Source organism: Lissotriton vulgaris, chromosome 10 (genome assembly GCF_964263255.1).
Source record: "Lissotriton vulgaris chromosome 10, aLisVul1.2, whole genome shotgun sequence".
Lineage (NCBI taxonomy): Eukaryota > Metazoa > Chordata > Amphibia > Caudata > Salamandridae > Lissotriton > Lissotriton vulgaris.
The window spans coordinates 97,431,317-97,445,107 of record NC_141698.1 but is presented as its reverse complement, the minus strand read 5'-3'; the positions used below and the strand labels follow the sequence as shown (position 1 = coordinate 97,445,107).

Sequence of the window (13,791 nt, the reverse complement as noted above, 5' to 3'; positions counted from 1 at the left end):
AACAGTTGAAACCTGCACTGATCTTCAGCCTTGGGAATAGTTTATGTATTAACAACTCTGAAGTGCAGAGAAAGGCAGCCAGTGGGGAAGAATGTTGCATCGACTTTGGAGATACACCTGTAGAACCTTCCGTAGCAGAGGTCTTCCTTTACCCAAATCTTGTTTTCTTGTGATTTAGGAAAATACCAGCCTGGCATTGTTGCCAGATCTTATTCTTCTTTCCCAGATTTAATGTGGTTATCTCAGTTTGGTGCTCTGCTTGTCTTCCACCTAAAGCATAAATATATCACGGTTACCTCATATTGAGGTAGGTTAACATCTGCTATACCCTGATATAAGCTCAATTGGGCTTACTCACAAGGTGAAGCAGTACCAGAACAGTTCTCTTTTACTTACTCTAACATACCTTTGCTAATCGGACCCAAAACCACCAAGTCTTTGTTATTAAAAGTCCACATAGGGCACAGTCCTTTCTGTGCGTACTAACTGCACATAAATATTCTCTAAACATTCCCATTTTAGAAATCTTGGGGCCAATTTACAAAGGCATATAAGAGTACACAAATAGTACTATTGGATTTCTAAATTATATATTTCAAAATACCTCTATGAATAGTCTCTAAATTGGGACTTTTCAATCTGGCTTATGGCCCTGACTGGGAGTGATGGTCTCTGGGGCAGTGAGGATGGGGTTTTGTGGAGTAGCTAGAGGTAAATGTAAAAACATTATCTGCTATTGTTAGGGTATTAGTATCTCTGTATCTGCTTGAATAATGAACCCCGCTTTGACCGAACTGTGACCTGTTTCTCAGTGTGCTCACTGGGATGTGACTTCAGAACACCATATGTTTTTTTACTACTCCACCTAAATACACAGTTGCTCCTGTGAACTCTCAGAAAATGACTTTTCAGCTGTCTCAAACCTCTTCACCAATCTCTCTCTGATAGTGCAATCCCTCGAGAGCACCAGGGGATCTTTTACACATAGGGTGCACTTTCCCTGTTTGCGCCATGGAGCACCTTAAAACAGGTGCGCCGGGTGCAAAAAGGGAAAGTGCACCCTATTACATTGAATGCCCTGCCCCAGGGAGTCGTGCTGCCCTGGGAGCAGCGCATTTCAAGTGAAAAACAGAGCGGCTTTGAAGCAGCCGCTCATTGTTTAACTGTGCAGGCAGCAGCTGCCTGGACTTTTAAGAGGGGAGAGATCCCCCTGCAAGCGGGTGCAGTGAGTGACAGCATCTGCCTGCAAAGGGGTGTCTGGTTAGGGGAGGGGTCCATAGGACCCTCTTTCCCCACTCCAGAGGGCTGATATCAGGGGGTGCACTGACAGGGCGCTTCCTGACAGCTTATTTACCTCTGCTCCAGCGTCTATAATATGGCACAGGCGCAGAGAGAAGGGATTCCCTCATTTGCATGGGGCCACGCTATATGTGTGCCAGCACTATCTGTATTAGAGAAAGGGATTCACAAGCGTCTGCGGCCCTTTCTGTTATCCCAAAGTGTCCCGGCACTTTCCTTAATACAGCCCCTGGTGAGCAGACCACTAATGGTGAGTCTCACAAGTCCACCATATGGGACAAAGGTGCTGATGCCTCATCCTTCCTTGTGGCAGAAGTCAATGTACCACATTTAAGAAAAGAAGAGAATATATAGCAAACTAATGATAGTTATACCGCCCTTATACCGAACATATTTCAAATAATATGTAGTAAAAAGATAATAATTCGCTGAGACAGTGATGTATCAAAATTATTTGATCATTTTATTTCTATTTGTTTATTTTTTGTCTTTTTTTTGGGAATTCTTTATCATGTTTTTCTCACTTATTTTATAAAAGACATATATGATTCATATAAGTTAACATTCAATGACATATAATACACATTTTAACAAAAAAGGCAATATCAACAAAAATACAAAAACGTGCTATACGATATATTCAGTCGGTGGAAGATTAGAAGAAGGCAATGCAGTAGAATGGAACACAACGCGTTTCGGCCAAAAGGCCTTCATCAGGTGACCGTCATTCGTATATTACATGTAAACTGGTGTACAACATAAACTTCAAATTTTTCTGATGGAGCGTTTAGTCTGATTTTCCCAAAGACAATTTGATTATCTTTAATTTCTGTAGCTTATTATTGGAATATATAAAAACTGATATTCTTTCTTTTAGTGCCCCCTGTTGTCTGTAGATGTTCACGTAATAGGTTAGAGGGAGTGAAGGTCAGAGAGAATTCAGTACATATTCTTCTCAGGTATATATCCACATACTGACCTTAGTTCAAGTGCCGGAAAACAATTCTTTTGAGCAATAAATCTATCGTCCTCTGTTTTTCCCTTTTAGTTTAAGACTTCTATTTTACTTCGTCATGCAGGGGGATCCATACATTTCTTTTATTTGCTTTCATCTAGTAGAAGAATCGTGTCCTTTCTTGTCAGTCTGACATAGATATAAAATCTTCAATCCGATGTCGACTCTTCGTATTTTGGGGTCTGCTGGTTTACACCTCCAAGAGTGTACCAACCTCTTCACAAAATATTATGCATTCTTGGGAGACTATTGTAATTTACGTGTGAAGAAGTAGAGTGTCATTTATTTTACATGTAGCTTCCTTTACTCAGAGGTACTGCCTCCTCTCTCCATCTACACACAACACTGGTGCCTTACTCATACTCTGTACAGACCTAGACCTCGCTGTGTTGGGGGCAAAAACGCACAACGCATAAGGTAGAGGCACCATCTTTCTGTGTGTGTGCGGTGCATGAAAGTCCAGGAGAATCTGCAGTGGACTTCAAGATTGGAGAGGTTCTTCAGGGCCACAATAAAAGGCTCTTTCGAGTTGGCAAACCATTAGAATCCGCTATTTTTTCAAAATGGACGTGCATCTCAAAGATCTTAAAATATTATCTCAGAAAAATATATGAACTATTGCAGTTTTTAGCAGATACTCAGTGCATAAAGTAAATGTGTGTGAGTTTATGGCGTTCTTTTCAATGGGAGAGCTGTAAGATCTCATAACTTACAACTTTGAACAACTCATTCCAAGTCAATGTTCATGAGCTTCAGAGCAGGGAGGGAAGTTGGAGAGGTGCCGGGACCTTGTAACAAGGAAACCTGAAAGTAAATGACTGGGGTGAGATTTCCTCCCACAAGACTGAGGATATTGCATTTTACTGTGGAAGAAAGGAGTCAGGATATACAGTAATTTGCTCCGAGACCCCACCCAATGAATGACTATTAGTGGTTCTAGGACTTTGTGGGTCTGAATGTTAATGATGTAATAGACATTTCAAAACTAGGTAATGCATGCCCACCAACACCCCCTAACTAGCCCCTCCATCTCCTCGAGCTACATGAACTTCCCAATGATATGGCATAATGATGTGTCTATAGACAACAGATCTGAAATTTTTTAATTTTGTATTGTAGGGGGTAGAGTCTAGCATTATGGATATGCATGTTCATTACACCAGATTTGTGATTACAATTTGTTTTGCTGTTTTTTGTTGTGGTTGACAAGGAGCATATCTTGCCCATCTATTTTGCCTGTTTATTGAAAACATATCTGCCTCTTCTTTTTCAGTAGGCCCTTTGAGCCCTAATGCAAATGCAACAGAGGCACCAGCAGATTGGAGGTCGAAGCTAAAGCCGGTGACCAAAGGACCGATTGCCAACAGGTGAGTTTATCCCTCATGTGTCCAAGCACTAAAAGAAAAACGTAGAAAGTGTACCGCTAATGTACCTTATGAAAGCAGCTCAATACTAACCTTCCCCGCAGAACAAAATGTGCTGTTAGGCTCGATTCAAGGGCCCATAGGTAGTCTACTCTAAAGATGAATTGTCCGCTCCCACAATAGCAAAAGGAAAGATAGAGCGCAGAAACACATTTTACAAAAACATTGAGGAAATCTCGACTTTACATAACTATCACCCTACAAACATTTTGAACGTCTACTAATACCACTATCCAGCACTAGTTAGGCAGGAGTGCATTTAAAATTGTAAACAAATGTGTGGAAAGAGAATTATCCTGGATTTAGACTTTAAATAAAGGTCAAACTATTTGCAGGAATATATGTATGCTGGCTTAATATTTTGACACTTTAAATTTTATAATGTATGTTTTTACGAAAAATACATAGTGTAGATTGTTCGCAGAAGGGACCATATTTAGCAATATGTGGCAGGTAGTTCCTCACTGTAATAGTTTTCTTATTCTTTTATTCTCTTGCCAACCTTAGTGGTTAGTGAGATCAACAATACCTCCAAAGAAATACACTTTTATACATGGATCTTCTCCAAATGACTAATCAACTCAAATTATACACAAACTAAATCGCACTATTTCATAAGCTTCACATGGATGCAGACTGCCCAGAGAACACAACTCACCAGAGGTAAGGAAGCACAACATAAGACTTCCTTTCAGCTAGAAACAGACACATAACCCAGCTCCTTTTCCAGTCAACGGGCAGGGTTATAACATAGCAGCTCTCATCTGCGAAGTTGCAATACCGAAAGTGTTAACTTCATTTATTTAATAACATCTTTGGCTTTATAAAGTGCAAAGATGGTAGTCATTTTTTTTTTAAGTAAGGAGATGTGGGCCCTGCTGGAATGTTTCTGGAGCTGCCTAGGGCTGCGAGCCTGATGCAGGAGAGCAGATTACTATCTCTTAAAGTGAGTCCCTACCCGCAAACATCCCATTGCATGCTTCTAATGCACAATGAGAAGGATAGCTGCCAATATTTTCTCTCCCCTGCCTCTCAGGACAGCAGAGACACCTATTCCCCGCAGTCCGATATCCTGTCCTCTTGGGTGGTATATCTGCCTGCTGGGAATAGTAGTTGGGCGAAGTTAAACTTTACTTCAGGTGAAGTCAAACACTACACCCACCTTCGAGAAGGAAAAAGGTTCCCAGCATCACGGGAACAGGAGCCAACAATGCAGATCTGTTACTGATTTACTTTGCCCCTAAGATCAAAGTATTGCGTGACCTTATAGAACAATATAGAACAACAGCACTGGGAATACACAAATAATTCACATTTACAACATGCATGTACTAACTAATGCTGTTATGCATTTTTATGCCCCACTTCCTCCTCTGCTGCTGATCATAAACCTGGGAAACCTTGACTTAGTGCAGTCTCACAGATTGTGAATCGATTAGAACGTCGCGACAGTGAATGGTTGTTGATTTGCACTTTGGACTTCTGTGCTAAACCGGTCAATTAGGTCCGGTAATTAGCTTTAGTAAGAAGCTGTCGTGAGAAGTACGTAAATACGTATTTTATTGTAATTGTGTGCATTGGAACACCTTTGGTGCTTCTGTGCTTTTTTCTGTGCCCTTCTGTAGACTGCCCGATAAATCCCAGACTGTTCGCTCTGGACACTAAATTTGGAGTTGACATTGGACTTTGTCCTTTAACTGCAAATCTGTCACACTGAGTAAAGATGTGTGATGGCTGACCTTTTCCAAAACCACACCCCAGCAAGAGCAGTCTTTATCTGGGTTACACTTCCCATCAGTGGCTGCCTATGGGTTCTGGTCTTTGTGTAGAAGCAGGAGAAAAGCTAACTCTTTTGCTGAGAATTTGAGTTTTAATTCTTGTTGGCAGAGTAGTTTTATCTTTATTTATCTTAGTTGCCAAATCAAACTGATGGACAAATACATGTTTGTTTCAAAATGGAGCAATAATCCTAGCACTTTTTAAAGTAGAGTTTTAAGAAATCAAGATAAACAAATACTCCTTCTAGGATTTCTATGAATTATGCCTGATTGTCTTAAGAGCATTTGTCATTATGCACAAATATCACTTTTTTAACCACATCCGTGCTAGTGGAATTCTTCTTCTATGCTGAGATTTTTAAAAACCCATGTTACATGACGAGCTGGGCTCGTCATCAGCGTGCGAGGAGGCTACACCATGACGAGCCCAGCTCGTCATGAGCCTGGAAGGGGTTAAGATGGCTGGTGAAACGAAACTGCTCGGAAGCATATAGACATCCACATTATCCAAAAGAGAAGAAAGAATGAAACATAAACTTCCCTCTTAGTCATAAATAAACGCAAGTGAAACAAATCAATCTACAGTAACTCTATAGTTCAGCCTGCTCAGCTGTCTGTATTCACTCAGTCTTTAAACAATGGATTACCAGTGCATCATCCTCAGATTCCACAAAGAATTTACCACGCTAAGTGGTTTGGATTAGTAAGATGGCTCCAAATCTCTCCAGGAATATAGTAAAATCTCTTAAAAACCTTTTTAAAAGAGAGCCACATAGATCATACACGAGCAGGCTATTCAGCATGAGTGAAGCAGTGGCACTTGGAAGCCTAAGAGTAACCAATAATTTATGCAAAACATAAGGCACTCTGGATAAGCCCCAATTTTTACAGAGTATGTCAATTTAAACCATTTAAACTAGCAGACGCACCCTACCTTAATTTGCTCGGATGTCGTTTTGCGGATGCCTGTGTTCGCTTTTCTGATGCAAGTGGGCCTGTTTTGAGAGGGGAAGTGGAATAATGGCTTCAGCACCATGCCGTGACAGTGGTTGTTGCCAGAGATGATAGTCTTCGCTTGATCTCTGGATGCTCGGATTCTCCGGGACAAGAATTTAGTTCAATCCTGGATCTAATGCATTATCCCATATGAGTTGAATATTTAAAGCTGTAACCATCTGGTAATGCAGTAGTGACCTGGTGACCTTTTTTAGAGTATAAAGTATTTTGCAAACAATCTGATATGGTTGCTTCAATTTTGAAGAGAAAAAAGTGTCTACATACTTGCAAGCTCTTTAATAATTCTTCCAGAGGCATCTAGCTTTCACCTCACTCACAGGGCTAACACTAGAACGCTGTTGTGACATTTGTCTAAACACTTTGCACCTACTTGGTGTCATCATGAATGCTTCTCTGCTGAAAGATCATGTCTGCATGCTTTGGAAAAGACCTCATTACATCTTCATTTAATAAAAGAAAATACAACTGATCCCAGTCGGAAATAGTAGATATTTGCCTTTTGCATGACATCCTCGCTAAGTAATCAGAAGATGACCATGGCTTCAGCTCCGAAGCCATCTTTACACTTTTAAGCTATCGGCTTCTTTATCGATCTGGATTCTGTCCCGGCCGGGGATAAGAATTCAGAATATAGAAGAACTGGGATGACCTGTAAAATGTAGTGGATAAATATTGCTTGGCTACGGTAAACTTGCTGGAGTGTCCCACCCTCTTTGATACAGTGACCAACTCACTATACTTCATCACCTGAAACTGTTTTCAGGCATCACTGATATAGCAGCCAAATGGGGTTCTCTCTCCAAAGCCAAGTACGGCCCAGAATCAAATTATCAGAGTTTTTCCTTTCACTTCATCTGTTTACATATGTAGCATCATAGACAAAATGATCGCCCGCACTGAAACCCTCATGTTGACTCGGCCAATCACAAGGTGTAGAATGCAGACATTAACTACAGTTTGATCTCTATTTCTATGCCTTCTTAAACTTCAGGGAGCAATAAAATGGATTGAGACCAGCCTGGAGGGATAGGTTGAACAGACTTCCAAATAGATGAATGGTAGTTTAATGTTCCACTCACTGAAGGAAAATAGGGTTGTATCATTACTAAACACATTCATGTAAGAAAACAGAAGCATGATGAACTAGCATGTGTTAGCAGTGAAAGATTAAACGTTCACCTTTCTGCCCAAAAGTCCAGGGCTGGTTCCGAATGGCGAGCAGGAAGAGAATCCGTCAGGTATATTTACTTGCTCCTACACCAGATGCTTTGACGTTTGTATCCCTGTTTGCACATCTGTTTGCCGTGTGCCAGTGATGGCAGTGTAAATTGAGCTTGCTAGCATGCATTTTTACAGTATGTTGTACACAGGTACCTGAGACTTATGTACAGTGTGTACGCCTGGAACTTTGTATTGTCCCTGCTTGCACAGGCGGGCATGTTTGCTTGACTCTGTTTGGGTATTTTTGCATGTTTGATCATGCATTCAATTTTGCATTCACTTGTGGTTCTATCCTTGTTTGCCAGATGTATTTGAATGAAGAATCTGACACCACTGATACTTTTTTTCCGCACTTGGATTCTTTCTTTCGAAAAACAAGACTCGAACTTGACTAACTAGGGACCATGAACAACACATTCTTTTTTTATTTCTGCCTGAATAATAGCTTATTCATCCCAATAAAAGAAGTGCTCTCACAGGGCTGTCTAGAAGTCAATAATATCTTCTCATACTCTAGTGTTAAAGCCCTAGTGTGTCATTTGTTACTTGCTGGGTTAGATCATTTGGTGTTTTTTTTCTGTGCTGTTTTCCTCTTACAAGAGTTAGGTTATCAAGTAGGTCTTGGCCAGTAACAACAACAACAACACTACGGTAGGGTAGGACCTGGGGGAATATTTAAAGACCAAACTCTGGGAACAGCCCCCACAGATACAGAACAACAAAAGAGTACCAGAGGGTCTAGAAAAAAAGTGCGTTTATAGTGTGAGAAAAACAGACAAACAACAAACGACCCCTATGCTGACCTATAAAGAATGGCATTCAATGACAACCCGATAGAGGGTCAGAGATACCCATCAGTCACCACTCGGAACCGCCCTTCATCATCTGGGATTTTTCCAAAACCATCTATACAGATGTGTTTTTTTCAGACAGAAAGAGACCAAGGTGTTAATAGATATCTTCCACTGAAAAAAACAATAGTATGGTATACCACTCCTCGAGACCAGTGAGTGGTAGGGTGTGGTGTGACTGGGGGAGTGCAGTGCAGAAAAACTAGTACTTGAAAAAATAAAAATAGAAAGGTGTGTTTAAAATTGGATGAGGGAGCATAGAACAGTCGGTTCAGACGCCGGCTTCGAAGTACCGACGGATAGAGCGGTGTTTCACTCTATTCCTGAGCCACTGCCAGGTGGGGTGAGGTCTTAACTTCTTACAAGCTATGTGAACGACATAACCTGTAAAAAACAAGACAAGACTCTTCACCTGGAGACTGCAGGTGATCTCAGTACTTGTCTGTGAACTTTGTTTCTTAGTTGTCACTTATTATTTCTTTTATACTTGCAGTAGCATTCATTTGTTGTAAGGTCCTGAAGAAAGCAAGGACAACTGTGTCCACGTATTGCTGAAACATGTCGACCTGGTTCCATTTCTAGACAGCGCATTTCTCAAACTGTCTTAACAACTTTTTAATATTGGCGGAGTGAGCATCATCCGAATAAAATTTGTTCTATGCTCCCTCATCCAATTTTAAACACCTCTTTCTATTTTTATTTTCTCACGTACTAGTTTTTCTGCACTGCACTCCCCCAGTCACACCACACCCTACCACTCACTGGTCTCGAGGTCTTGGCCAGTAACCTTGATGAAATGTATTAAAGTAAAGCATTTATTAAACTGAATCGGCCAATGAAGTATTAACAATGCACATTGTTTAAGTCATCACTGCAGTTAGTAATTGGTATTTTGCTATCAAACTGCCCCGCTCATGACTCCAAATATGCTCTTTATCCCAATTTACGAGTTCATGCATTTTCCACTTCAGTGTTATAGCAAATTTTGGTGGAAGTGACACAGCACTTTCTGCATTTGGTGAAACTACATTGTGCATTGTGCACTTTCCAGAATGGATTAATTTCTTTTGCCTCTGTTCCTCCGCCTGCCTGGCTTTGATTTTTTAAAAGTATCCGCAGAGAGGGAATGGCGCAGTGGAGTTGGATGAATCGCCTGACTGTAAACATTATGTCTAAATGTGATCAATCCTTGAAATTGTTCATGAGTGGTTGAACATTCTGAGCTGGTATCCGTCTGTGATATTTTCAAGGCAGCGCTTACTTTGAAATAAAATAAGTACCGGTTTCCAAAATGTGTCTGAAAGGTGCTATGAGCAGGAGAGAAGGTATGCCTTGCTTGTGCTGCCACGACCACCCGGAAACTCTGATCATCTCTCCCGGCGGCCCACCTGTAGACTCACCATAACAAGCAGGCACACTGGGCAGTAGAGAGAGAAATACTCTTTAATTTTCATAGTGGTTCATGGAAATAGAAGAGGCCCTGATACGGTGAAATGGTTAAGGTGTTGGCAGTCCCATTTCTATGCCCATGCTTCCCTGCTAATTGCATTTTTCAAGAAACAATGGTCCCTCACAACCTAAAATTATAACTGTAATTCACATTCAATTATAACTGTAATTCACGTAGAAATACAAGGATCTCTATGTTCATATGTCCAGGTGGACGTAATCTTTTAATGTAGAGAGTACAAACAGGACATACAAGTGGGACAGTTTACATCAAAGAATTCGAGGAACAAAACTTAGGCATTGGCATGTAGTGGCCTGAATGTTATGTTATGTTATGTTATGTTAATTTCTATTTGTAGAGCGCCAAATCACCTGCAGGTCTCTTAAGCGCTAAGACAAACCCTAATCCTGGCGCCTAACATGCTTCCCAAAGCTCAGCATCTCCGGATGAGCTTATCCAAACGAAATGAAAAGAAAGGTCTTAAGACCCTTCCTAAAATGGGAGTAAGGTAACTTCCCTCCGCAGGCTATCCGGGTGCTTATTCCAAAGCTGAGAAATCACAAATGAGAAATCTCGACCCCCAGAGTGTTTTTATCAAAGCGTGGGCATGCCAGCAGACATGCCTTAGCCGATCGGAGGCATCGTCCTGGCATATATTTCTTCAAACGGTCTTTGATGTAACCGGGTGCTGCTCCATGGAGGGCTTCATGTGCAATGGATAGCCACTTGAACCTGACCCTCTGCTTGATTGGAAGCCAGTGCAATTGTTGTAGCAGGGGTATGGCATGTGCCCTTCTTGGGAGTTTGACAATTAGTCTTGCTGCATCATTCATAACCACCTGAAGTCTCCCAAACAGTTTGTCTGGTAGCCCTAAATATACAGCGTTACCGTAATCAAGGAGCGACACGATTAGGGCCGACACAACAGTGCGCATGGTGGAAAATGACAGCAAGAGTACAAGTCTTCGGAGTTGCCTCATAAGGCTCACACAGCTCCCCACTACGGCGGTCACCTGATTATTCAGTGTTAGCTTGGTGTCCAGCCTAATGCCCAGGCTCTTCACAACTGGCACCGGTGTCAAAGTAGTGCCTAGCTCTTGCGGCCGGAAGGAGTTAGACCAGGGGTTAGCCCCTGCAGTGATAGCAAGCACCTCCGACTTGTCAGGGTTTACTTTCAATTAGTTATTGGTCATCCAATTCATAGTTAGCCGGAGAATATTTTGCACGTGGGACTGTGCCTGTGAAGAGCTGTCAAACCACATGATTAACTGCGTGTCATCCGCGTAGTTGAACACCTGACAATTCAGTTTTGCCAGTGTTTCAACCAGGCTGAAGGTATATGTTGAAGAGCATGGGGATAGCGCAGAGCCCTGCGGGACCCCACATGGTAATGCAATTCAGTGATTAGGCCAAAGAACATACCTGGTAGAACCATAGCACATATTAATAATAAAAGTATGATATTGTGTCAAGGAACTCGAAGTCAATGACATTTCGATCCTTTAACAGAATAATGGGATCATCATCAGGACATATCAACTGATGCCTGAGACGGATTCCAAGATGAGGTAGTATGACCGGTCCCGCATGGAGGAGTCAGGGTAATTGTCCATCACAAGAATTCTGGTAGGCTCAACGGCGATGCAATTCGCATATGACACAAGGAGTTCAAGCAAATTTGCTGTTAGTTTTATGGGGTGAGTCGCAGTGTGTCCAAATGGAGGCGAGTTGCCATGATGAGTCCAGGACAACCTCCAGAGACTGATGAGCATGGGAGAATCAACGACACCGTTCCCGTTCTCATCCGTCTCCACCAAGGATTTATTGGTCCTCCTGGACTCCTCTTGATTTTTACAGCAGGAGCAAATGGAATGTGTGGGTTATGCGTGTGTGTTTTGAGTTTCAGGCATTCTATTTCATTTGTTCTGCAGCCTCTTAGTTCAAAAATGTGTTTTTTGAGGCAGAGTCCATATTTAGTGCTGGAATTCCACATATTGTTAATTTGCCCATTTATGCTATGCACAGCTGCATTGACCAAAGGAATAAAAGAAAGCTCTGTAAAACAAGACAACTTGATTCTTTGCATTATGCACAATGGTTGACCCTTTGTCATGTAAGGAGGAGTCTATTGTTCATGCCCTTTGTCAACACCTTTGACTTGACCTCTTTAACTCCTCCCCTGCTGGTGACAGAACCACTCTGTCATCAGCCGCGGTCGCGCTGTGCTGATGACGGAGCGGTTCCGTCACGGCCTGCGCGGCGTGGATTCCGCGCCTGCACTAAGCGTTCCATTGAGCGGGCGGGCCGTGACGGAACCGCTCCGTCATGAGCACAGCGCAACCGCGGCTGGTGACTGAGCGGTTCCGTCAGCAGCATGGACCCGCCGCGCGGCCGCCCCGCCCCCTTAGCACTGCGGCGGAATAGCCGCCGCAGTGAAGGGGTTAAGACACTAACAGTTTTCTGCCATCTGGTTGTAAATCTGCTCCAAACATTTAGACTTGGGCGACTGTGTGTACATCCAGAGCTTTAAATTGTGTGACTCAGTTAGCATGCTTAGGTGCATATGTGCATGTTAAGCAGCATAAAGAGTCTTGCTTCATGGAGGAATTTCAGCTTATTTGAAATCTTCAACTTCAAAAACAAAAATACATCCTACTATTTCAGTTTGTTTTTGGTGCAGTGTGATTTCTGGCAGTCTTCCCTCTGATGTGAGTACAAAAGTCATGTTGGAATGGGGATTCTTTACAGTGAGAAGGAAACTGATTTCTGGCATAATCCTTCCTATATTTTTCACTTCAACATTTTGAAATTAAGACTGTGGTTTTCAACAAAACTTACATGCTGATAATCCAAAAGCAAAACATAAGAAACGAATACAGAAAAAAATTGGGAACATTCAAAATTATTTGAAGTCTAATTTCCTTCTCCAAAGTTGTCTGCATGGTGCATTGTTTCCTAAATGACACAGAAAGTGAGTATTTAAATAGCAATGTTACTCTTTTGCACAATTTAGAGGATTTCTTAAGTCCATGCTTTGCAGATCTAACCTGCCAGAATTTGCTGGAGGAATCTGAAAATGTTGCAGCAGATTTTGGTAAGCCTAGTTGTATTGTACCAGAGAACTACTGCAGGGCAAGCGGTCACAGGTATTCTGTACAATTTCATTATTTTTATTGGTTTATCCACCTTCCAGCAGGGCTGCGGATTCAAGAGACAAGCTGCCCGTGAGTGACTCAGTTGGCACTGCTGTTCCGAAGAACCCTACCTTCAGCATCGTGAACCAGAAGGTGACCATCAACATCAGCCCAAGCCCAACTGGGAAGGAGAACAAACCTGAAGAATCCAAGAATGTCCCTCCTGGGCAGGGCACCGCCGTGACAGGTAAACTGTGCTCTGGTGAGAAGAGTTAATATGAATGCAGAAAAGGTTACTTTCTCTTTATGTACCATGCCTGAAACTGAAAACTGTTTTCAACCTGAAAACTTAAAGTACCTTGATTTAAAAAAAAAAAAGTAAGAAAATAGTGAAAGAACTCCACACAACACCTTTCCGTCACTTCAGTGTGCTGTACTTATGCAAGCGAACCATTAGAGAAAGATAGTGTACCTATCCAATTTGTTTCAGTTGAAACTATCATTTGCATGTGGTTTAGCTTTACGCAAGTCAAATTCGTTTGGATGTATGAATTGTTCAAACACAAGTAGATTTTCTTTCAATGGGTTATGGTTATAATCAT

The 13,791-nt window shown here is 41.8% G+C and overlaps 1 protein-coding gene across 1 annotated transcript in view; it reads left to right on the top strand.

Moving 5' to 3' along the window:
• The window catches only part of MICALL2 (MICAL like 2), a 155,056-nt gene that overhangs the window by 100,137 nt on the left and 41,128 nt on the right, over positions 1 to 13,791 (top strand). Inside the window, exons 8-9 of the mRNA XM_086940595.1 lie at positions 3,588 to 3,681; positions 13,249 to 13,436. Coding sequence (XP_086796721.1) covers positions 3,588 to 3,681; positions 13,249 to 13,436 — 282 coding nt within the window. The remainder of the gene's footprint in view (positions 1 to 3,587; positions 3,682 to 13,248; positions 13,437 to 13,791) is intronic.